General features: G+C 38.5%; 2 protein-coding genes across 2 annotated transcripts in view; both read left to right on the top strand.

Annotated features, from left to right (window-relative positions):
• The first annotated feature begins 3,395 nt into the window (after positions 1-3,395).
• On the top strand, positions 3,396-9,527 carry POLD4 (DNA polymerase delta 4, accessory subunit). Its single transcript, XM_072417830.1, has 4 exons — positions 3,396-3,615; positions 5,429-5,491; positions 7,441-7,552; positions 7,810-9,527. The coding sequence occupies exons 1-4, from the start codon at positions 3,459-3,461 to the stop codon at positions 7,832-7,834; spliced, it is 357 nt and encodes a 118-aa protein (XP_072273931.1). The 5' UTR covers positions 3,396-3,458; the 3' UTR covers positions 7,835-9,527.
• A 2,986-nt stretch (positions 9,528-12,513) lies between these two features.
• TRRAP (transformation/transcription domain associated protein) overlaps positions 12,514-24,975 on the top strand; it is a 94,672-nt gene continuing 82,210 nt past the window's right edge. The window contains exons 1-12 of the mRNA XM_072419071.1: positions 12,514-12,664; positions 19,695-19,844; positions 20,453-20,502; positions 20,659-20,742; positions 21,125-21,181; positions 21,310-21,435; positions 21,590-21,667; positions 22,017-22,105; positions 22,577-22,673; positions 22,763-22,901; positions 23,371-23,449; positions 24,070-24,304. Of these exons, the coding sequence (XP_072275172.1) occupies positions 19,745-19,844; positions 20,453-20,502; positions 20,659-20,742; positions 21,125-21,181; positions 21,310-21,435; positions 21,590-21,667; positions 22,017-22,105; positions 22,577-22,673; positions 22,763-22,901; positions 23,371-23,449; positions 24,070-24,304 (1,134 nt within the window). The 5' untranslated portion in view covers positions 12,514-12,664; positions 19,695-19,744. The remainder of the gene's footprint in view (positions 12,665-19,694; positions 19,845-20,452; positions 20,503-20,658; positions 20,743-21,124; positions 21,182-21,309; positions 21,436-21,589; positions 21,668-22,016; positions 22,106-22,576; positions 22,674-22,762; positions 22,902-23,370; positions 23,450-24,069; positions 24,305-24,975) is intronic.

The raw sequence follows: 24,975 nt of genomic DNA, 5'->3' as shown, positions 1-24,975 counted from the left end.
TGTGGAAAGGCAAAAAGTATATTCAATTAAGTTAAGATTAGATGGGCTAAACCACAACCCAGCCTTCCTAAAACTTTAGGCTGAGCACCCTTTAACTTTGTATTTGTATTTTCCAATTGTTAGATGACAGTAAATATGACATACTGTGTCTTCTTATTTTTTGCCTTTTCTATACCCTGGTGTAGTCAAATACTGAATGGTAATTCAGGTCAGTAATAAGTAGTGCAGGGTGCTAAAATTAGTAATGTGTAGTTCAGAGGTCAGTAATATGCAATGAAGGGTGCAGGGGTCAATAGTGTGTAGTACAGGATGCAGAGGTCAGTATCATAAAATGTAGTGGCGTGCAGAGGTCAGTGGTGTATAGTGCAGGGTGCAGAGGTCAGTAATATGCAATGCAGAATTCAGAGGTCAGTGATGTGTAGTGAAGAGGTCAGTAGAAGTTAGTACAGGGGTAAGTAATGTGTAGTGTAGATGTTGTTTGTGTTTAGTGCAGGGTGCAGAGGTCAGTATTATGCAATGCAGGATGCAGAGGTCAGTGGTGTATAGTGCAGGGTGCAGAGGTCAGTATTATGCAATGCAGGATGCAGAGGTCAGTGGTGTATAGTGCAGGGTGCAGAGGTCAGTATTATGCAATGCAGGATGCAGAGGTCAGTGATGTGTAGGTCAGTAGAAGTTAGTACAGGGGTAATGTGTAGTGTAGATATTGTTTGTGTTTAGTGCAGGGTGCAGAGATCAGTATTGTGTAGTGCAGAGGTCAGTGGGGTATGGTGCAGGATGCAGAGGCCAGTATTGTGTAATGCATGATGCAGAAATCAGTAGTATCAAGTGCAAGTTGCAGTGGTCAGTAATATGTTTTGCAGGGTGCAGAGATCAGATTTGAAGTGCAGTAAAAATGTCAGTACTAATAAATGATTTAGTCAGTAGTGTATAGAACAGGGTGAGGTGGTCAGCACAGTGTAGTAGAGAGGTCAGCAGTAACACAAAGGGAACCTAGGACTTATCTTGGCTATCATTGCCACTATTTCTGTGATCTGGGAATGGCAGGTGGGCAGAGGCAAGAACAGGAGTTGTTGGCTGAGACCTGGGGATATCATTAGTTTTGAAGCAAAAGTGTGTCCCCAGGATGTCCCTGAGATTTGTGGAACCACCCTGCTCTAATAGTATAATCCCATCATTGGTGTCAGAAAGTCTGCATAGGTATGAAACCTTCAAATTACATGGCTGACACTAGGGAAGAGATGTTAAAATGGTACAAAGGTGGAACACAGATGGAGTTGAAGGCTGTTCTTGCAGACTGCTGTTCCTACTGTCTCCTATAGTTATGTATGGGGCAAAACATGATAGTACATACACAAGACTTCCAAATACCACAAGTGTGTCAGATACTAAAGATTCTGCCAGTGATTGTAGGTGTTTTGCAATGAAGTCGTTTTGTTTTATGTGTCTTTTCAAATGACTGGCTGTAACTTACTTATCAATAATAAAAAACTAAAAAACTAAATAACAAACAAAACCCATAAATTAAAAAAGGAGACCATAAATTAGATAGGAGTGACACCGATGAAGGAAATATATCACAGAGCATTGTGTTGAACAGTATTTCTCAGGTCATAGATAAGGTAAATTAGCAGAGGGAATGTAACCTACTAATGAAAATAATCTGGTATTTGGAATGATAAAACATCTCAGAAACTGTAATTCACAACTGCCTTTATTTAGAGGGTATTTTCCAAATCTCTTAGTCTCTCTTTCTATCTTTCTATCTTTTTGGCCTGATGTACAGACCTCTATGAAAAATGTGCTGAAACACAAGCAACAGGAACAAAAGTGATGAAAAAAGCACTTCAACACACATTTTTTTAAATATAAATAACTTGTGGTCTGTGTGATTGGAGTCATGGCAGTATTTTATATTAGAATACCAGAACAAATCACCCTGTGCTCCAAAGTAAATCTATGGGCAGGCTATGAGGTTTAGTTATTATTTACAAATACAGAATAGGTGGTAAATAAGGTAAAACAGACCTTGAATTCTTCACACCAGGTGTCAGTTTTATTAGTTTTTTTTACAATTTTAGCTCATGCTTCTAAAATTGCTGTGCCTGCTCGATGCTGGATTATTCCTATATAATATGCAATAAAACCAAGGATTACTATTTTTTGGGCACGCCATGACTGGTGCCCCTTCAAAAATTCAATATCACACCTATTAGTAAATTCTGTGTAAATTCATTGTACATTATGTAAGCAAGAGATGTATAGTGAATTGTGTGATTTGCCTTGTGTGAGTCTGAGCATATCTTTCAGTATAAATGGTGTAGTGTGTGAGCAGGCAATTGAAAAGTAAGTAATGGATATCAAAGCCATAGGAGTCATAAAGAGAATGTTTGTTCCCTTACTTAGTAAAGTGGATACTCCCGTTGTTTTTAGGACTAAACTCAGATCCTTGAAAAAACATAACAATGACTAGTTCACCTTATAATGCATTAAATGATATATAATTATGCATATGTTTCATATATACTTGTGAAAACATTATATTAGTTACCTGTATTTTTATGATTTTATTTAGAGCAGTTAAAAATACCAATCAGCATGTTGTAAGTTTTTAGTCTGGGCACAAAGGTATGATGCTAGAGCACCATTCATTATCACCCCTTTATCAATTGCTAGCCATTGCTACACATAGGGCAAGTACAGCATGCTGTAAGGAATAATTGCTAATGGCATCACAATACCCAGGTTTGTGTTATTGATATTTAATGCAACTGCATTTGTAGCAAACTACTATTACCAATAGGCAATATGTGCTCAATTTTTAAGAGACAATTTAGTAGCAATAGCACGTGAGCAAGAATTGCTTGTAGCCTTCCAGCTTTACATAGGTATTATATATTTTAGAATGCATTTTATTAACTCTGCAACACAATGTGATAGATAAATGAAATTAACATTTTGTTCTGTTTGCTTTATGCTTTCACAGCAAATATTATCACATTTATATGACAATAAAGCATACCAAATGAGTATTTAAATATATTGTGATATTCAGGGTCACAGAATAAACTTTAAAAGTGAAGGACAGCACATATACTGTATACTATAAATATTTGTGTGTATATATATATATATATATATATAAATATTTATATATATATATTCCAATATATATATATATAAATATATTTATAATATATTCCAAGAAGCTATTGCATGGCTTGCACTCTTGCAGAATATAACAGATAACAGATGGACTGCACATATTTCTAGAACAGTTAAATAGCAAAATGATTTTGTTCTTCTCCGGCTGCAGATTCCTATTGCTCCACTAGATGGCGCTGATTGCTAATGAGAAATCCAATGTGACATAACTGGAGGGGTGGAGAAGAAATAGCAACAAGGAAGAAGCTTGCATATCACAACAAACAAGTCCAGGCAAAACCCAGCAGGTACTTCATATGATCATGGCCAGAAAGAGAAAACTGACAGACTGCTTGCCAATAGTCAAACAAGCAAAGCAAGGAGACCCCCTGAGAAAGGTGGTAGAGCAGCCACAGCCTGGGGGCAGCAAAGCCAAGAGTAAGACCTTGAAGAGTGAGAAGCAGGATGCAGAAGGTGAGCAGTGATCCCTGGGGTCACAGACTGGGGGTGCTGAGACTGGGGTATGTCTGGGGCTAATATTGTTTTATTTTTTTAAGGTCAAAGTGTTAAGGTCTCTCCTTGCCAATAGCATATTATTTCTAAAATTGTCCATTGTAGGGAAAGTAATAGGTTCATATTGTAGCACCCAACTGACCCTCTTTTTAAATCAGTTCTCTCTACCGCTCTTTCCTATATTGTTATAATAATAACTATATATGTTTATGTAACTGTATATATAATATTATTGTTATAGTTCACCAATATTATCCTTTAGACTCCATTGTTGTATTTGTATTGCATGCCAATATAATTTTCTTTGCATATGCATATCTCTATGGAGTATGTAAGTGGGAACATGGTTAGGTTTGTCCCTTGGCTACATGCTTTTTGATAAAACTAAACTCTGGTCTCCAGCTCAGAAAGTTGGATGGTTTAACTTGTGTTGGCTATACACCTATGCCACAATGCTACACCGCTGGGGACACAGGGAAGGCCTGGACTTCCAGGTAATGAGATGGTTATAAATCTATGCTGCAATGCCAATGTTCCAAGAAATACCCAGGCTTCCAGGTATTGCATTGGCCATACACCCCTGTTGCATTTCTGCATTGTTGGTGTCTCAGGAAAGACCAAGACTTCCAGGTATTGTGTTGGTCATTCGCCCCTATTGCAAATCTCTACAGTTGGTGTTCCAAGGAAGACATAGACTTCAAGGTATTGTGATCCAGCAAGCCTGGAATGGATTGCCTAAAAGTAATTTGTTATTTTGTTTTCGATCCTGGACCAGATCTATTTTAGGTTTGCTGGATGACCCAGGTTCACTGATCAAAATGTATCTTCTCCAGCCTTGGAGAACTTTAATAAATCAGGTCTATTGTATTGGCACTGCAATTCCCCAATGCTGGTGTTCCAAAAAAAACATATAGACTTCCAGGTATTGTGTTGGCCATTCACCCCGGTTACAGTGCTCTAAAGCTGTTGTTCCAAGAGATACCTGGACTTCTAGGTATGGCATAACACATCTGCTCCCCAAAGTAGTGCCCATGGTACCTAGGTGGCCAGTCAACAAGCATTCTTTCATGGGGGTGTGGGGAGAATGCATAACACTATGAAAGTTTTTGAAGAAGTCCCAACTTATACAGTACATGCCGGGGTGCCTGGCTGTAAATGTCTTATGTTTGTTCATTTGTCTAATATAAGGTATACTGAGGTTTGCTTTAGTTCTCATTGTGGTGTGCTAACACATTTTTTGCTGCACATAAAGTGCATTGTATTAAGGCAGCTCATTGAAAACATGCTAAAAATGTACAAGATCCTTTTACATTACCGTTCAACAATTCATGTGTTGCTCTAGTACATTGGTGTGGCAATTTAAAATAAATGGCACAGCAGCACATCACATTGTAGTAACTACATTGACATGTAAATGGGATCTTAATGTTAATTGTCATGTCATGAAAGAAACTTGTGAGCTGCTACTGTTCAGATGTTCCCAACAATACTAGTGGCCTAGACGTGTCTGGCTTCAAATATTTAAGGAACAGACCCATAACGTACATAAAGCCAAACAAATCAGTGAAAAGCCAGAACTGCACACTTAATAGAAATCTAAATATTTCTATTTTGCCTGCAATGATTAAGTTATAATCAGTATTAGCATATATTGTTATCGTCTCCAAACATTGCAGGATAAACACCAAGGACATGCTGGTAAGAGAACGTGATACAATGATAGTAATATATGATAATAATTATATTTCATTTATATTATTTTTTTGTTCTGTAGACACTGCACCCCTGGAGAAGCTTGTAAAGTTTGACCTGGATTGGCAGTTTGGACCTTGTACAGGTAATATATCAGGATATTTCCTGACCCTAACTGAACCTCACTGCCCTTTTATGCTAGGATACCCCAGCTTGTGCATGCAGAAAGGATGGAGCATACTACTTGATGCACAGAAAATTCTTACAAAATGGTTTTACAAGGGCAGTTTTAATTGTGACATTAAAAAAGTGAAACACTCTTAAATTTGGCCTACAAAATTGTTAGAATTGTGTAAGAGTGTATAGCAGTTTGCAGAGGGTAACTGGTGACATCGGGTGTAGTTACTCCCCATAGAAACATTTTAAAACCCTACATTTTATGCCCAGTAGAAATACAAAGAGCACAATCATTTGCCAGATGTAGTTTTGTATCTGTACACTAAGGCCGATTAATTAGGGGGAAGAGCAAGGTCACTTTATTTGTAAATTTCCACTTTACAAATTGGCTTTGCACCCATTATGGTAAACTAGCTGAAACACAATAAACATTTACTTTCAAACAATACTGCATGACATGCAAAATAAAAATGGGGATTTGCTTTCACAGTGAAAGTCACTGTAAAGTGAATATACTCTGCATCTTTCATATATAAACTTCTATGTCTTTCTGCAATGAAACCTTTTTTATACCTTGCAAGTTCCTATAGATGGATTGTTTATTGCACATGAGCAGCCCAGTGTACATTCCCATTATGCATTAGTGCTCAGATTACTCCCATTGCCAAGTGCTGTCATGACCACGTATGTTAAAATGACCATGTATGCCTGGAAGAACAATAAGAGATGAGGTTGGTGCTGGCAAATGAGCTTTTGGATGTCAAGTTGCTAGAATGTTGGTTACATTTTGGGTGTAAACATAGGGGTCACACCCCTATTGTGTCTCCTATATTACCATTGCAGGAGCTTTTTGTTATACTGATATCTGGGCATCCACACTAACAGAATGTACACAGCCCTTTATATAGAAATGGACATGATTCTAAATCTCCTAGCAGAAGAGCTAAAGCAACGGGTATTATGGGTATTATTATCATTATTATTAAAAAACAGGATTTATATAGCGCCAACATAATATGCAGCGCTGTACGTTAAATAGGGGTTGCAAATGACAGACGAATACAGACAGTGACACAGGAGGAGAGGACCGTGTCCTGAAGAGCTTACAATCTAGGATGTGGGGGGAGTAACACACATTAAGAGGGGAAATATGTAGTGGTGGGAAGTAGAAAGTGTTTAGGAGACAGAAGAAGACGAATAGGCGAGTTTGAAAAAATGGGTTTTTAAGGCTGTTTAAAATGAGCAAAAAGTAGTAGAAAGCCGAATAGGATGAGGAAAACCATTCCGGAGAGTTGGGGCGGTTCTAGAGAAGTCTTGTATCCGTGCGTGCGATGAGGTTATGAGTGAGGAAGTCATTAGTAGGTCAATGGAGAAGCGAAGAGATTGGCGGGGGGAGTATTTTTTACCAGGTCAGAAAGGTGAAGAATGAGAAAGTGAGACAAGAACAGTGGAAGGATTTGAAGGCAAAGCACAGCAGGCAAATGGAAGGCAATGAAGACAACTACAAAGAGATACAGTGGAAGAGGAGCGGTGGGAAGGATGGATGAGTCTGGCTGCAGCATTCATAATAGATTGTAGAGGAGAGAGTCGGGTTAGTGGAATACCAGAGAGGAGGATGTTACAGTAGTCAAGGCTAAGGGGAAAGCTAAAACGTTAGAAAACTCTCCTACAGTTTCCTCAAGGATTATTGCTGGTTGTCATCATTTATTACATTGAAAAACAGTTTATTACCTTTGAAGATTAATTTTTAATAAATGAAAAGGGCTATCAGGATTCTGTATACACATGTAGGTTTGAGGATAATTAGACTGGTGTCAGTTGTCCCCTGAGTCACTTTTATAAATAAGGCCAATGTAATTTTTATCTGATATTTAAGTATTTTCTAAATCATTGAACTTTTTGTGTAATCATTCACAGGTATCACACGAATGGAGCGCTGGCAGAGAGCTCAGGATCTGGGTCTAAGGCCACCACAAGACATAAAACAGATCCTCCTGACACACAGTGCGGATCCTCAGTACCAGCACAAGTACGTCTTTGGTGGATAAACACGAGATGATACAATTGTATAAATGAGTAGTATGCTATAGATGTCATGTTTGGTCAAGGGAAGATCGAGTATACAAAATGGTATGTGCATTCTGGCAATGCTGAGAATCTGGACAGTTTGACACTTCGTACTGGATCTCTCTGTTGTTTGTGTCCAGCACTTAATTTATTAAATACATTTACATATCTTATTTTTACTATACTATATAAACAACAAGTGTTGTCTATTTGTTTCAGCCTCTGGAGTACATATGCCATCTAAGAGGAGCATCGTAGGGGTGATATCCAAGACCGGAGAGAAGTTGGAGACTCAGGGATTGGGCTTTTCTATACTTTTTACTTTTTGCTTTATTATTAATCTCTGTTTAAGGAGATAAAAGTTATGTTAGGTCCACATATAGTGGCTATATTTAAAATGTTTTGTTGGTTTACTTTATACTTGTAGTAAAACTGCTGAAAACTTTACAGACCTATTCAGAAAGAAGCAATATGCCCATAGAAGCTAATGAGAACCAATGCAAATCCAAAGTCAAAAGCTAAATTAATCCAAGGCCAGCTACTGTCTGTCTGCTACGGCTCGCTACACTTGCCATATATTCATTGCTATAACATTAGGATATTGAACAGACGTATGTTTTAGATCTACCAGGTATGTTAGTTCTTGAATAACATTATGGCTTCTGTTGCCACTGTTACTACTTTGTATGGTATTGATATATTGACCTCTGAGAGAAAGTATTAGGTACCACCAGCAACTGTAGAAGTGCAAAGATTAAATTCCCAGCTCTTTGACATATTAAACAGATATTCATCTTTACCATGTTCCTTACCAAATTCTGCACTTTCTTTCTTTCGGATTGGGCAACCTGACCTTATGAATGACCTTATTGTGCAACCTGATTTATTAAAGTTCTCCAAAGCTGGAGAGGATTCACTTTCATCAGTGAAACTGTGTGATCCAGCAAACCTGGAATGGATCTGGTTCAGGATTCAAAACATTTGCTAGCAAATAGCAAATTTCTTTGAAAAAAATCCATTCCGGGTTTGCTGGATCACCCAGCTTTACTGATGAAAGTGTATCCTCTCCAGCCTTGAAAAGCTTTAACAAATCAGGCCCAATGGACGATTCTTTTGGGCAACCTGACCCTGTAGACACATGGATAATGATTTCCTCCCTTGTAGCCCAAACATTGGGAGGAGGTCACTCGCTCCCTTATACCCAGCAGCATAAAGTGTTTTGGAGGAATGGTGCTACAGGGGAGCAAAGTGAAGATAAATAGTGGGATATGAATGGGGAAAAGTTATATTTTAGAGGACCTAACACAATAAAAAATAAGCAGAGACTCATTATGGTAGTGGCTAGTAGCCTTCACATATCCAAAAAGGGCAGTGGTACCTTTGTTACCCTTAACATTGACAGCATATTGTCTTCTTCAAAAAGAAACATGCTCCTAAATATCTACATAGCATATGTTATTTATGTTTTGAGAGAGAAAGAGAAATCTGTTTGCTTTCCATATAATTATGACATTCTATAAAAAAAGTTTGTGTGTGCTTCATTTTCAGCCTATTTACTTACACTTATTGTTCTATAGAGGACATGCAAGAGTGCTATTTGGAGAGATGTTCTATTTTTGAACCTCGATATGTCACATTTTTTGGGGTGGAATAAGTCTCCTAATCATAATTTTGGTTATGGGTTTATCCCAATCTCTTCGCTCCCCCATCTCTTTGGGTTTATCCTTCTGTAAGCTATTACCTTCTATTGATCTCTGTATATTTTTATATTATTCTTGTGTCCTTTGCACTTTAATATTCAGGATTATGCCAAATAATTGTATTTTTGCATTCTTGCTTTGTTCTCAACTTTGTTCTTTATTGGTATTATGGTGTTTTTATGTTTTTTCATATGTGCTTCAATATATTTTCTAATGGAAAATAAAAAATAAAACAGATTGAACCCAGAAAGTTCTTTAAAATAAATAAATATTTTTGATGTTTGTTTTACATAAAAGTGTAGATGTTTCTTTCTTTTTGTAAGATTGCAGTAGCATGTTTTATTATATAGTGCTTGCAGCAAACTTAAATATGTAAAAATATACAGGCTACTGGTAACTTTTGTTGCTGGAGCTTTGTATAACCGTCTTAGGCTATGCACACACGTCAGATGATTCTTGTCCGATAATCGCCTGAGGGCTGACATCAAAGGAGAATCTGGAGTGTGTACAACGCTTGCCTTTCGTCGTCCGTCCTGACAGATCCACAGACAATGTATGATCATAATGGAAGTGAAGGGGAGAGAACACAGCAGGGTGCCTCTCCGTCGTTCTCCCCTCTCTATAGAGCAGAATGGAGCTGTATGTACAGCGCTCATTCATGCATTGTGCATCAATGTGAAAGATCCTTTCCAATGACAATGATTGCACGTGTGTACCCAGCCATACATTAATCTGTTTATCATTATCACTGTCCTGATGCAGAAATGCCTAAAAACAAATAGCAGAATACCTTAAAAAATCTTTCAGTTTGGAACGGAGGCGGCAGCTGAAATGTTCTAAAGTGATACATTTGGATCAGTTTCAGAAGCGGCTGCACAAAACCTGAGCTTAGAAAACTCACTTGGAGGAAAAAGAAATGGCAGCACTTCATTCTGGTATATCAAAAATGTGTATTTTTTTATATATATAAAAGTTCTAAAATGTCCAGGGAACTTTACAACATCTCCTTCTTTGGGGCTCATGAATATAAATATGCAGCCCATGATGTCTGGTTGTAGATCTCTTAGCTTGGATGTTTTTTTCTACATAACATTTTTATGAATATAACAATAAAATAGAGAGGTAATAAAACGTCTGTTTTTAATGATTGTTCTCCTGAAAAAATTTGCCTTTCTATTTGTTCTAGTGACCATTGTCAGAGACAATGAGACAGAGACAGTAATGTGATGCTCATAGTTTTACTGGAAAAGGGTGAATATTACAAATGGAACATCATTTTCAAAAGTCTAAGAGAGGATTTTCCCATACTTTGGAATAAGACCTTGTTGTACTGCCAGAAAAGAAAGTTTATAAAGAAATGTTATTATTTTATTTAATTACAAATCCTAGAGATTCTTCTTACCATAGCTTGATAACCCAAAACCAACTCCCTAATAACAAAATGTGTTGTTCTTATGTGACTTATATGATTAAAGTTTATCATTTTGTGCCTCACAATTGAAAGTATATACTGGTAAGTAAACATAGACAGTTCTTATTTCAAATAATTCAGTGAGAGTTTTTGAATAACTTGTTGGATCTGTACATTTTGGAAAGTTCAGGGAACTGGAATAAAGCTTTAGTACCACAAGCCTCAGTATGGTCTGAAAATGCTAATAAATAAATTCTTCCCACTGACCACCACACTAATATATTGTGAGCTGTGGATGTAGTAATTATAGGATGGGTATCCTGAATATCTGAAAGTTATTTCAAGAGTTCCCCATAATAAAAAGGCAGAATTAGAGGTTACATTGTAAAAATTGATAAGTAAATGCAGCAGGAATTTGCTAAAATGAGAGCCTAAGTGTCAGTAAGTATTTCAGGACAACTGTTATCATTTAATATTTCCAGGAAGTATGATGGACAGGAAAAGAGGCTCACATTTTGGGGTATGTGTGATTTTGAATAATAAAGCACACGCAAGTGTAACGCTATGAACACACATCAGATGATTCTCGCCCCATACGAGGCTGGTCAGGCTGGTCTCCGGGGAATCTCACTTGTACAGGGGTCTTCTGACGTCATTCATGGATTTATCCTGAGCAACAGACGATGAACAATTGCAATAGAAGTGAACAGAGGAGAATGCCGCGGAGTGCCAGAACCCGCCCACGGAGGAGAATGCCGCAGAGTGCCGCTTGCTCCTTCTTCCCCCTCCCTTCTCATAAAATATATTTTTATTTTATATACGTTTCCAAGGACAATCATTGAGTGTTCATATGCAGCCTAACAGTTAAAATTGAGATTTGACCAAGGAAATATTATAACACAACACACACAAGATAGAGCACACAATTTTGTAATAACATACTGCTAGAACCACAGTGTCTGTTCTTAGAGGGGGTGACGCTCTCATAGCCAGCTGTGCTCACTCTCCTTCCATCATGCAACCCGTCCTCTTGAAGACGGCTGATTACAACTCATGTTAAAGCAAATATAAAGCACATCATCTCACCATCAAATCATCTCATTTCTCAGGGCAGCACACTTTACTGCACAATAGGTGTTTTTTTTTTTAATCAGAGCTCTCAAAGACTGGAAAAGATAGAGGAATCTGGGTGATCCAGCAAACACGGATTGGATTTCCTAAAATTCATGTGCTGCTATTTTCAATCCTGGATCAGATCATTCCAGGTTTGCTGGATCACCCAGGTTCTTCCATGATAGTCTTTCTTTAGTAGTGTTGTAGAACTTTCACTATTTTCAGCCATTTATAGTATCTATTAGGAAAGTGATAACACAAGGGGTACAAGGCATTGTCACTCTATAACAGGAAGTGCCAGAACAAGGGCCTTCATAGCAGGGTCAGCAGGTATTATTAATAATAATTATTTTAAATAAAACTCTTTAGACTAACATAAAAAATTTTTTACATGACGTTAGCATAAAAAATATAATAAATTCTAATTATTGGGTTTGTGTATAATTTAAAGCCGCGGCTTCATATAGTGGGCGGCAACAATCTCAAATGCCTCTGTAGCCAATGAGTTTCACCTACGCAATTTCCTGCAGCCGGCTGTGCATGATGACGTAAGAAGACCATCCAAACTTATGGTCTTCTTTAAAAGACAATATTTATCTAGAATCCAGTAACTTTTGCCGTAGATTGAATATTATAACCAACGAGCAGACTCCGCCGAGGGCCTCAGTGGGGGAAATTGCTGCCTAATGTTCGCAATCTTTAGAAGAAATCGGCTGATTCAAAGCGACTTCCCGTGATGCTCAGTAGGCCTGATCCTTCGCGCAAAGGCTCTTGGGAGGGGAGCCGGGCCGTGTGCTAGTGAGCGGGAGGAGGCGGATGCCGGAGCTGTGGCTCGGGACGGATTGCTGCGGTAGGTGATCCCTTGTGGTGTGGATATATCGGGGTGGTGCCTGAGGGGTGAGAGACGAGCAGTCCCGGGAGAGGATAATGGGGCCCCGTCCTGCAGATCATGTGATCATGTATAATGGGGCTCCTTGTTATTATCTGCAGCCTTGGGGTCCATGTGTTTTATCTGAGCTATGTTAGCATTCATTTATTGTTTTCATGGTCTCCTAGATTGTAAGCTCTTCGGGACAGGGTCTCCTCCTGGGTCACTGTCCAATCATTTGTAACCCCTATTTAATTGAAAAGCACTGGGTAATATGTTGGCGCTATATAAATCATGTTTAATAATAAATGGTTGCTCTGAACCTGCTATGGGGCTTATCCATGATGTGCAATCCAAGTGTATGGCTGCTGCTCCATATTGATTGTTGTGTGACTGGCTTTTTATGGGGGGCTCTGTTATGTCATTTTCACTGGTCCACGCTCAATGTTGGATTGATTACATTTGGCAAACCTATTGATCACTGCTGGCTGTAGTAACAGGAGCACCGCTGTGACCATGTTCCAGGCTCAGGTCCTATGGATCAAAACCCAGGTGGGGTGCTGCTGCCAACTGGTGGTCTGAGAGAAACATTACCTGGCCGGTGTGCCCTTCTCCTGAACCCCCTTATCATGTCCCTATAGTCACAGCCCTCCACTACTGTCCCCCCAGGATGTTTAGCATCCCTGCGATGGAGAGTGGACGGGTTCTGGCATCATCACATCACTCTGGGGGAGGTTTCTTCCCCTTTGAGTGACACACGCGCATGTGCAGGATCTGCGCGCATGTGCAGGATTTAAAATGATGAATTTAGTGGTCCGAAAGGTTGGTGATCCTGGTTTAGAGCAGTGTTACTTAACCAGGGTCCCTATAGAGCAGTGGTCGCCAACCTTTTTGGACTTACGGACCGGACCACTAAATATATGGACTCTGGACCGCACATGTGCGGGGAGCCGTGTGTCACTCAAAGGGAAAGAAATTTTCCTCAGAGTGATGTCATGATGCCAGAACCTGACCACTCTCCCATCGCAGGTCTGAGCCTGTGATGGGAGAGTGGGTGGCTTGTGTCTCTGGGCCCACCGCCCCGAGCCTTCAATACGTACGGGAGCTGGGGACCACCAAAATTGTCCCCACTGGGGGTCACACCGGCTAGAGCCATGGACCACCGGTTGGTGACAGCTGCTCTAGAGGTTGCTAGAGGTTCCTTAAAGCGTACCTAAACTCAGAAATTTAGGTACAATTTGTAAGGTACAAATGCCGTTTTTTTTTTTTTTTAAGTTCAACACCCTTTTTAAAAAAAAAAAAAACGTCACGCATCTCAGGAGGCTCTTGGGTGCTCCTTCTGCGCATGCCCAAGCATCTCCGGCATGCACAGAAGAAGCCTTTTAGCGCAAAGAAAAAAAAATTGCTAATCTTACGCATGCGCAGTGGGATCACCAAGTTTTTTTCCCATCCTACGTCACCTAATCTCTGGGTCGGGTGAAGATAGGAGCGCCGACTCAGGGACAGATGCCGGGACGACGGGGGACCTGATGCAAGACACCTCCAGATGGATCAGACTGCCAAGCCGGATTGAAGGTAAGTGTTTTTTGCAGTTTTCAGTTTAGTTCCTCTTTAAGCTTCACAAGTTTAGGTAATGCCAATGATCTTTTTGGCTATAGAGATGACATTTTCCCATTGGCTAGCCATGTAAGAAGCATTCTTCCCACTAACCACCATGCTAATTTACTGTAAGCTAAATATAGTAATTATAGCTGGGGTTCCTTTAAGACTAGAAAGTTATTTTCAGGAGTTTTAGTTTGGGTTTAGATCTTGTATTGTATCTTGTGCTGCTGATCTCCTGTAGCCACTTCCTGTCTACACACATGCATGCCAATAAAGGCCAGGTTTCCTGATTATTGATTGTGTCTGTAACATATATTGAAAAAGCCACTTGCCCTGTGCCAAAAGGGTGACAACTCAGATTTGCAAGTGGGAAACAGGAAGTCTATAACAGGAGGTGTTTGAACAAGGACTTTCATGGCAGGATCGCTATCATTTAAAGCTGTATAATGGAGCTAAACTAGTTATTTCTAAAATAACATTGGCATGCTGATATTGGTTGTTAGTGATTGGGTTTGCACTTGCTTTAAAAGGTTATCAAGGTACAGTTTTCAAAAATGGGGACATGCTATATGGTACTGCCCTGTTTGTTGTAGGATAAGAATAAGGTTACCATTTAGGTCTCGATTTAGCAGCACCCTGCTGGTCCTTACCATCCATTGTTTAAAATGAACAAGTGCTAGGCTACGTACACACGTGCAATAATTATCGTTAGAAAACAAATGATTAACGACTGATCAATGATTATGCACAATTATTTTGAACGATCGTATGTACAGGAGAAAGTGCGTTGCTCTGTGATACACTATCACTGAACCACCATGCACACAATAGATAGTGAACGATCGTCTAATCTTAGATCCATCGGGACGGTCGCTCATTTCCAGCAACATTCCTCATCGGTGTCGTTGTGCACTTTTTTCCGTTAAAGATTATCGGACGATCGGTCGTTAAACGTTCGTTTCCAATGATAATTATTGCTGTGTGTACGTAGCCTAAGTGTGGTTTTCATAGGCAGGTGGTTGGTGATTCCCTTCAGCTGCCCTTCTTTTGTTCTCTATGGGAGCAGCAGGTGAAACTCTGAAGACCATCAGCCCCAACTACTGGAATGATTTTGATGAGTGGTCAGCTGCCCCTTTCCATTTTTTAAGGAGCCTTGACATGGTCTGCTTGGCAGCTCTGGTTACCTCTGCTGAAGAATTGATAATCGCACTGCAACTCCACCGCTTGTGTGAACCAAAAATACAAACCTGATAATTGGGGTTTATATATAAGAGCATGTTTACCTTGTAAAGTCAATTACTATTTAATATATTGAAGGAGGCTAAGCTAATCAATCTTTCACCTTGATATAAATGTGTCCAAAAAAACATAATTGGATGATTTGCTTTACAGGATGAAAATGATACTTTAGCAAATAAATCTTGGGGATGTTGAGGATTACAAGTCCAATAGCAGAACTGCACCATATTCCCCATATAAACAGAACTAAGGTGTTTAAATGCCCCAAAAACCCATTGCTTGGTTAATCCGCTTCACCTCAAATTGGTCTTAGATTATAATAATGACATAGATAGGGACGTTAGATTGTGAGCTCTTCTGTGACAGTTTGTGACATGACTTGGGAATCTATAAGAGGCTTTAAAAGATTTCTATGCTGCATTGTGTTATTACCCCTATTGTTATTATATGTCATTGTTTTTGTAATCATTATCCTTGAAAGAATTACTTCAAGTTCTCAATGTCCATAATATGGCAGCCAATTTACTTGCCAATTAAAATTGCCAGTTTATGAGGATAGTGCCATCTGACAGGAGGCTTCAGTTTGGAGAAACCCTTAGTAACAAGCAGGATCAGAAGAGAGCACAGAGGAGGCTTCATAACGGGCAGACACTTTAATGAATGCTTTACCTATATAAGATAAAACAGGTTCTCTTTAATGTGAGCCCCCAACGCTGCTTCTTCTGCCTGCCTTTCCTTTATTCATCTGTATTTACTGCAAGTCATGGGCTCTGGATTTGTTTTCTGCCCCAATATTATTGCATGGGGTGTCAATATGTGCAGTCACCAGCTTCATCACGTGGAAAGTTGGCCACATGTAGTTCCATACCTGGAAGTTCTGGGTATGTTTTACTTCCATCTCCAATGGTAGAATACAATTAGGCATCTGCAAGGGACTCCATTAAAAATATTCCCATTTTTATGTAGTTAGGGTGCTCAGGCTGCTTGCTGGCTCCAAAAACACATTGTGTCCCATTCATTCTTCTTTGATGCATTGCAGTATATTTGTTAAAGCATGGCCATTAGTGATCCGCCAATGCGCCAAGATAAACTTTGGTCTCTTATTGCTAAAAATGCACATTAAGGCACAAGGGGTAACAAAAAAAAAAAAATCTATCCTAGTAAACATATTCATAATTTGCATGCCATACTAATGGTAGTCGTTAAATAAATGAATGCCAGTCGTGTTTTCTCCCCTCTTACATGCAAAACAAAGTCAATTCCTTATAGCCACAAAGTATAAAAATCTATTTGTGTGCAGAAAATTCACTTGCAAACCCAGAGATTGCCTCTGTACGTGACACCAGCACTGGGCTGCACATTGCATGGGGTTACCAGGTCCCTCCACTACAGGCTGCCCGCAGAGTAATACAAGAAGGGGCGGGTACAAGACCAGTCACCCTGCACAGGAAGTGAGAGCAGCAGTGACCGGTCTTTATCACAGGAAGTGTCTGGTAAACATGACACTAAGACAATTGGGCTCATTTAGTGAAGAATTTGAGAATCTTAACACTAATAAATTGATAAATATATTAATTATCTCGTAATATTCAAATTAAAAATATGATTTTATATTTTAAGCAAATATTGACATCAGTTTGGGTGCTTTAACCCATTTAGTATATCAGCCTGAGTGTTGCTACTTTCTGATACATTAGTGTGTGAAACGTGAGTGGAAAGCAGACTTTGTGCCCAGGTATCGTCAAGATGGTGCCATGCCTCCAGTGCATTATGGGAAATTGAAGTAGAATGTTGTTGCTATGGGTAACAGGAGGTTGTTTTTTTTTTTATTCTTCACACTGAGGTAGCGCTTGATTTGTGCTGTGTGTAGTAGATATATAGAAGTTTATGTGGAATTTTGTCTGTTTGTCACCACAAAGACCTTGAAATGAAACCTCTTCTTTGTATGACAGGAAATATAATGTACATAAAGAGCACCTGTCACATAAATGAGATGGTTAGATTGTATCAAATGACTGTATGTAGGGAGATATATTGTGGCTGAAGTGACAACTCGATGAACGCCGAGGCCTGCGGTTGTCACCTTGCTATATTCTCAGCCGCCCTCACCACTGTGTGGTTGGTAATGAACCAACATTTGAAGAAGTAATAAACCTCCCATTGGCACCCATTATTTGCTATGAGCGGCCATGGGTGAAAGGCTACGTGAAACTTCTCACACAAGGCCATGGGTCACAGAGGTGACAACACTGCCCATCTGAAAAAGCCCTCCGAGACGTGGACATATTGATAGCGTTCACTATATAAGTGTACATTTGGGTGCCATGGGTTACAGGAACTTTTATATTAAAAATTCATAGCCAGCGGAATTGTGGGCCTGTGACATACCAAAGGTTTCATTAATTCACAGGTCTTCAGACAAAGATAAAATGTATCCGTGTGTCTCCTAATAATATGAAACTGCACATCCCTGACGAGGGAGAACAAACGTATAGGCCAAAGCCTCAGAAATGGAGGGCTGTTGGGGCAGCGGTGACACTTCAGTCAGAAAACATGGCTTTCTAGGGATAGAAGGCTAATATAATGGTTCCCGATCTTGTCCAGGTTACATTAGTGCATTGGAAACATTATTAAGGAACTTTCAGGCCCTTATAAATGTAAAGATTTTGTCCTAAAACTAAATGCCCCTCTATGACAGACTTCCAGCCAGGGCATCACCCGTAGGTCCCAGACCTCAGATTTTGCTGCCTCTGCATCCTGTGGGGGAATCTTTAGATAAGATAGCACTGACATCACCGAAGAAGCGCTTTGTTCTGCTTAATATGTTTATGTGATTATTTTCTACTACTGGTATGTTGCATTTTTAATTGCCTTCCATCCTATAACCTCAGCACCGTGTATGTGTCTGCACAACTCATGTTTTTTTAATAAAGCAGAACTGATCTGCCCTCACATTTATGGCAGCACTGACATTTTTAATACAAGGTCCTTTCCTGGTTTTAGGATCTCCGTTCCTCTTAATTTGTAAATCCTGTGCATGAGAGTTAATTATTCCAGCACGATATTCCACGTGTACATTTTAGAGGAGTTTGCAAATAAGCATAGCATGTCTTTTCTGAAATAACCAGTCTGCTTACAATATTTAAAAGAAAACATTTCATTACAATATTAAACATATTTCCACTGAAAAAGGTGCACATAACAAGCCCCGTTTGTCATTTTATAATAATGTACATCATTAGAATAAACAAAAAGAAAAAACAGGAAAAGATCAGCCTCTCAACCTACAATGGGATAAATGCCTATTTTATGTTTGCTGGCAGCGATAAAAAAGATGATTGGTGTCAGTGAGAGGCACAAATTGCTCAAGGAACTCCTAGTAACCTCTGGAGGAACCCTAGAATTCCACAGAACCTAGGTTGATAAACACTGCTACAGACACATATAAAAATATAAAGGAATTAGGGCTTTTATCTATTATTACTTTAATAAATAGTAATAAAAGTCGCTGCACTTGACATATTAGAACTTGCAGGAGAAAAACACAGAAGATTCCCAAATACTCCTCTGCTGCAAGTTGTGGAAGATGAAAAGTAAAACTTGCTATCATTCAATAACTGGACTCCTAACTTATGGACCATTATGACATTTTAGATGCCAAGCTTTATACTGTAATCTCTGACATTGCATCTCATGTCAGATGTGGAATGTTGGTTCCAGTGCGCATATACTGCTGCAGCACATATACATTAACAATAAACAGTTTTTATATAGCACCAACATATGCAGTGCCCATGCATTCCCATGCACTGCATTAGGGTAGCCTGTTTAATTGAATTGCATTGCCAGTTTGCTAGAATAGCATAGCATCACACCAACGCACGAGATGTACATTGTCATATGCCACGCCTATTGCGGCAACTCTCGCAAGCCCTGGACCCACAGAACTTTATAAAAAATATGTATTCTTGTTTAAAGAACATAATACTCATTTATCTGTGTTCAGAGGGATGTTGGAACCGCTGGGTTTTTTAAAGAAAGACGATTTATGTTGTTTGATTTTCTGATTACATATACCATGCTGAGTTAGTATGCTGACATTATCACATGAATGAATCTGATATAGCTTTAAATATGTTATTTGGGATCTAATCACCTTTTTTTCCCCTAGGTGGAATGAAATAGCTACGTTCACTTAAGTGATCTAAACAAAAGCCAAAAATGGCGTTCGTACCTCCGACGGGGCCCACGGTGGTGGACCAGACCACACTAATGAAGAAATACCTCCAGTTTGTGGCTGCTCTGACAGATGTCAACACTCGTACGTATCTTGAAAACACTGTAGTATAGATGGAGTAAAAATTGTGTGTACGTGGGGGTGGGTGGCTTGTCAGGGTTAATACAACAATGCTTTTAGTATAATATTACATGCCATGACCTTGAATGTTATATCACAACCATACAAATGAGACTATCCTGATTTATAAAACTGGGGTTTAAAATGATATTTGTTTTCCTTCAAAATTGCAAGTTGCAAGTTGTTCTGAGACAAGCATGGAAATAGAGTGGAAATAATGTATGTTGGCTTTTTAAACTGACTAGCAGCTGAAATGGTTAACTTACAAACAAAAAGACAGAGTGTATGCCTTCAGTTGTACCATGGACCATACAATCTGTGCCTGTTTCAAGGGGCAACTTGCTGGAAGCAATAAAAGTTTTCAGCTTTATTGTGTATAATAAAGATACCTAGGGGTAGCATGATGGGCATTGAGCGGGATGTATCTATGTAATAACATTAACATCTTCATTTTGGAGTCTCATTTAAAGTTAAAATTGAGTTTGTTGTTTCTCTGCATACTTTATTTAGTCTTGTTTCTCTGCATACTTTTATTCTTTGTTTAATATTTTATTGTTTCTTGTATTCTATAGCTGATGAAACGAAGTTGAAAATGATGCAGGAAGTCAGTGAGAATTTTGAGGTATGTATTGCAGACTTTTGGTTAGTGGGTGCACTGGCAGACATGCTGTCTTTGTATTGTGTGCTCTCCATCAAATTCTTATGTTCTTAATATACTGTTTTTTTTTTTCATTCTGTTTATTTCTTTTATTAATATGTGTATTTATTTTATCTCTAGATTGAAAATGAGGAGAATGTTTTAATCTGTTTAAGAATCATCATAGAGCTACACAAGCAGTTCAGACCACCAATCACGCAAGAGGTATTTTGCTCTGTCCAGTTATATCGACTTGTTTTGTACGATTGTTGCCTTTTAAATCCAGCTCATTCCTTCAGTGGCAAGGGACATCTGTGAGGCCGTGGGTTGGTTCTCTGATTAGGTGAATTGGCACAGAGGGTGGTACACATGTGCCAGTACAGTTTGGAGGATAGTTAAAATTTCAGCCACAGGCAGTAGGGTGCCAGGCAGGCTTTGCAGCAGTGTTGGAAATAAGTATATGCCGTAATCAAAGTACTAGGGTAGAAATACAACAGAAGTTTGTCCTCAAATCTGTATGTCATGTTATCATCTTTTGTTGCATAGGCTCTTGTTTACCGCATTCCACTTTAAGATTGCTTCATGATATTTTTATTTATTTTTTTAGATTCACCACTTCCTTGACTTTGTTCGGCAAATTTATAAAGAGCTTGCAAAAGTTGTGGTAAGTGTTTTTAGTTTGAGGGGACAGTACATCCTAAAGTCTTGTTATATCCATAGTGCAGTTGTATACACTTTGTAATATAATTCAGTATCTGTAAATCACCCTCACTTTTTTCTTTTAAAACAAAGAATCGCTATTTTGAGAACCCTCCTGTGATCGCTGAAAACACTGTTCCTGCACCTGAAATGGTTGGCATGATTTCCACAATTGTGGTCAAAGTAAATCCAGAGCGAGAAGACAGTGAAACAAGAACGGTAAGTGGGAGATTCTGCTGTTATCATTTTTGTCAAAATATTTCTTCATTAGTATTATGTCCATACTTGAGAATTTGTGATTTTCACATGTAACTTTTGTTGGCTGACAGTGTTTATACTGTGTCTTATTTCTGCTTGTCTAATTTTGTTACAGCATACAATCATCCCTAAAGGCTCCCTATCTCTGAAGGTGCTGGCAGAGTTGCCTATCATAGTAGTTCTAATGTATCAGGTAAGTCTTTTTGTTGGTAGAATACTTTCATTTTATTGGTGCCAATCAATCTGTACACACATTTTTAGCAGTAATAGCTCAGCTTCTAAACAGAAAAAAGGAGCAACTTTCAACAAACTTGAAAGAGAAGACTGCATTCTAAATTGTTATTAGCAGGACACATCAGTGACATCCTTGTCCCTGCATTTTTTTGGTCTATTAATTAGAAATGAGCCGAAAATATTTGCCCAGCTAAGCTCTGGGCATTACTATTTAGAAATGTATACCTTTTGTTATGATTAGGTCTGGTATTGTGTTTTGGTGCTTTATTTTTTGTTGTAACTTATTTTTTCCTGTCTTTTAATTGCAGCTTTACAAACTAAACATTCACAACATGGTGTCAGAATTTGTCCCTTTGATCATGAACACAATTGTAACCCAAGTTTCCGCCAATGCCAGGTATTTGTTTTTGCGGTAATGTGTCCTTTTATTTTCTTGGAGCCTCTAAATTTGTGTGATGTCAGCACAGAGCATACACATGGGGGACAAGTAGAAATAATTATGAAATAATATATATTTTTAAAATTTGTATTAGGAATAGATCCCCTTAAATGTGTAGTTTGAATTTTACTACAAAATGATTTATTTTGTTTCATTGTTTGCCATGGCGATTTTTTTGTTCTAACATAAGCATAAAACAATCCAAGCAGCTAAAAATTTACAATCTTTGTATTTTTCAATCATATATCAAAAACCATAAAAATATTATAAAAAGTACTACAATTGAATTGTAACAAACATGTAAAAAACATAATCAAATAACATGGTATAACTTAACTCTAAATGAAGCATAAATTCTGGTAATTTGTTGTCGGTGCAAAAAGCCAACGTGTTCTTAACTGTAAGTATTTATTGTGGTTTAACATTTAGACAGCACAAGTTATACAACAAAGAACTCTATGCTGATTTTATTGCCGCCCAGATCAAAACATTGTCGTTTTTGGCTTACATCATAAGAATTTATCAGGTATGTTGGCTTATGAATATTCCTGTATATCTTCTGTGTGTGGTTTCAGTTACCATATTCAAGTGCTCTTTTTATTGTGTTTTGTGCAGGACACCGTGGCGAAGCATTCCCAGCAAATGGTTAAAGGCATGCTGCAACTTCTTACCAACTGCCCACCTGAAACTGCTCACCTCCGGAAAGAGCTGCTAATTGCTGCAAAGCATATCCTCAGCACAGATTTAAGAAGCCGTACGTAGCCAATTTATGATTTTTGTTTACTGAGTAAGATCCCCACTTAAGAAGATATGAATGAAGGTTGATTAGGAACTCCTTTTGAGCATAGTTAAACTCGCATGCCAACTACAGATTTGATCTGCCATTGCTATGTTGTCCCCACACTGACCTGGAAGTGTGGTAGTTTTAATATTGGTTGTATGTTTACTGCAGGGAGTACCAGGCAGGCAGATATTTGTGAAAGTATATGCTTGCTCTAGCATCTTTGTCTAGTGACAGATGCCAGAAGGAGTAACATGGTGTTTATCAAAGGAGAGGCTTGCTTATATCCGTTCCATGATTGCTTTAGAGAGTGTTTACTGGACACTGGTTCCTTTGGTAGGGAACAACATTGAATTATTATTGTTTTTTTTTAACACTAACACTGTGAATGATTAGCATAAGACCCTTCATGTTGAAAATGCTTTCATTGTTTGTATTGTAGAGTTCATCCCTTGTATGGACAAACTATTTGATGAATCTATTCTCATTGGTTCTGGATACACAGCACGAGAGACTCTCAGGTATGTTTTCTGCTTTAGTTTCTTCATCTTATAATTTTAAAAATATATACATCTTGATCCAGTAGGCTGTATGAGTAAACCTTAGTTGTTTGTAAATCTATGCAGTTCGGTGTAAGGCATTTCTCTGCTGCTCTTTCAAAAATACATAAGCTAGTTGTAAAAAAACACAGCCTGTGCCTTGGCCTTTTCATTGAAACAACAGATCTTCCAACAATGTCAGCTAAGGTCTTCTCTACCCTGTGAAAGTCTAAATGTTTGTTTATGAAGTTGAGGGAAACTTGAGTGGCAGGGCTTAGCACCAACAGTGGAAAAAGCTAAATCTTAACTTGGGCACAGGTAAAGGCTTCTAGCAGACCCTGAATTTAGGCACTCCATGGCACAGGGATCAGATTGAAAACCAGCTTTAGCGTTATTTTGATAACATTTTATCCCATATAAAGTCCACTTTTATACAGATTATCTAATAAAATAGGGTTAAAGGTAATTGCTGTGTAAAAAAAAAAAAAAAAAAAACCTACTAGTGTCATAGTACTTATTGGTGTGCCAAGCTAAATTGCTTGGGTATTTTTATCTTAAAGGTCAGAATTTGAATATAGTGATTTCTTCTTTTTACCTTACAGACCATTGGCATACAGCACATTAGCAGATCTTGTACATCATGTCCGACAGCATCTTCCATTAAATGATCTATCCCTGGCTGTCCAGCTGTTTGCGAAGAACATTGATGATGAGTCTATACCAAGCAGTATTCAGACCATGTCCTGCAAACTGCTGCTGAATTTGGTAGATTGTATTCGCTCCAAGAGTGAGCAGGAAAATGGAAATGGACGTGATATTCTCATGAGAATGTTGGAGGTATAGTTGAAAAGCAGCACATTGTTTTGTAGCACATTGCTTTTTTCCATGTATCTTTTAAATGTTATCAGATGCCAAATATAAGGAGTTCTCCACAAATCCGAATTGCTTCAATGTTATTGCTAAAGAATATGAATTCTGTTCCTAGAATAGGTTTTATGGTTATATTGTCAGAACTGGTGTTATCATTAGACTTTTTTTTTAGACACGGCCACTCATGGAAGCCCCTTTATGAGCCCAGAAGCCGTTTTCAGTCAACCGCAATATATGACGGATGTTTTGTCTTGAAGAGTGGTTCAATGCATCACAAGGGTTTATGGGCCATTTCAAATTCTATAGCAACATCTGCATCCCCATTTTAAGTCAGTGGAAGAGGCTGGCTGCTCAAAGTTGGCCAGAAGTTACATGTTGTGTACAGGAACCATGCTGTGAATACAATTATACAAATATTTGCACAAAATAATTCCCAACTGCTTCCATATGTTTGAATATATATATATATATATATATATATATTCAATCTAATTGTATGTGAAACCTAAATGCATTGCAATAATACATTTGAGGGTAATATCCTATCTGTAATCAACTAAATTGATGAAAGTTCAGAAAGAAGATGATTTATCAACCGCATTATAAAAATGTATATTTTCTGTTCACACTGGGCAGCA

Source organism: Pyxicephalus adspersus, chromosome 7 (assembly GCF_032062135.1).
Source record: "Pyxicephalus adspersus chromosome 7, UCB_Pads_2.0, whole genome shotgun sequence".
Taxonomy (NCBI): Eukaryota; Metazoa; Chordata; class Amphibia; order Anura; family Pyxicephalidae; genus Pyxicephalus; species Pyxicephalus adspersus.
This window is presented reverse-complemented; position numbering and strand designations above follow the sequence as displayed.

Excerpts from the sequence above, each read along its gene's own strand:
- POLD4 (XM_072417830.1), top strand. The coding sequence starts at position 3,459 with ATGATCATGGCCAGAAAGAGAAAACTGACAGACTGCTTGCCAATAGTC. Across the intron at positions 3,616-5,428 it reads TGAGAAGCAGGATGCAGAAG|ACACTGCACCCCTGGAGAAG; the intron begins GTGAGCAGTGAT and ends TTTGTTCTGTAG. Across the intron at positions 5,492-7,440 it reads GCAGTTTGGACCTTGTACAG|GTATCACACGAATGGAGCGC; the intron begins GTAATATATCAG and ends AATCATTCACAG.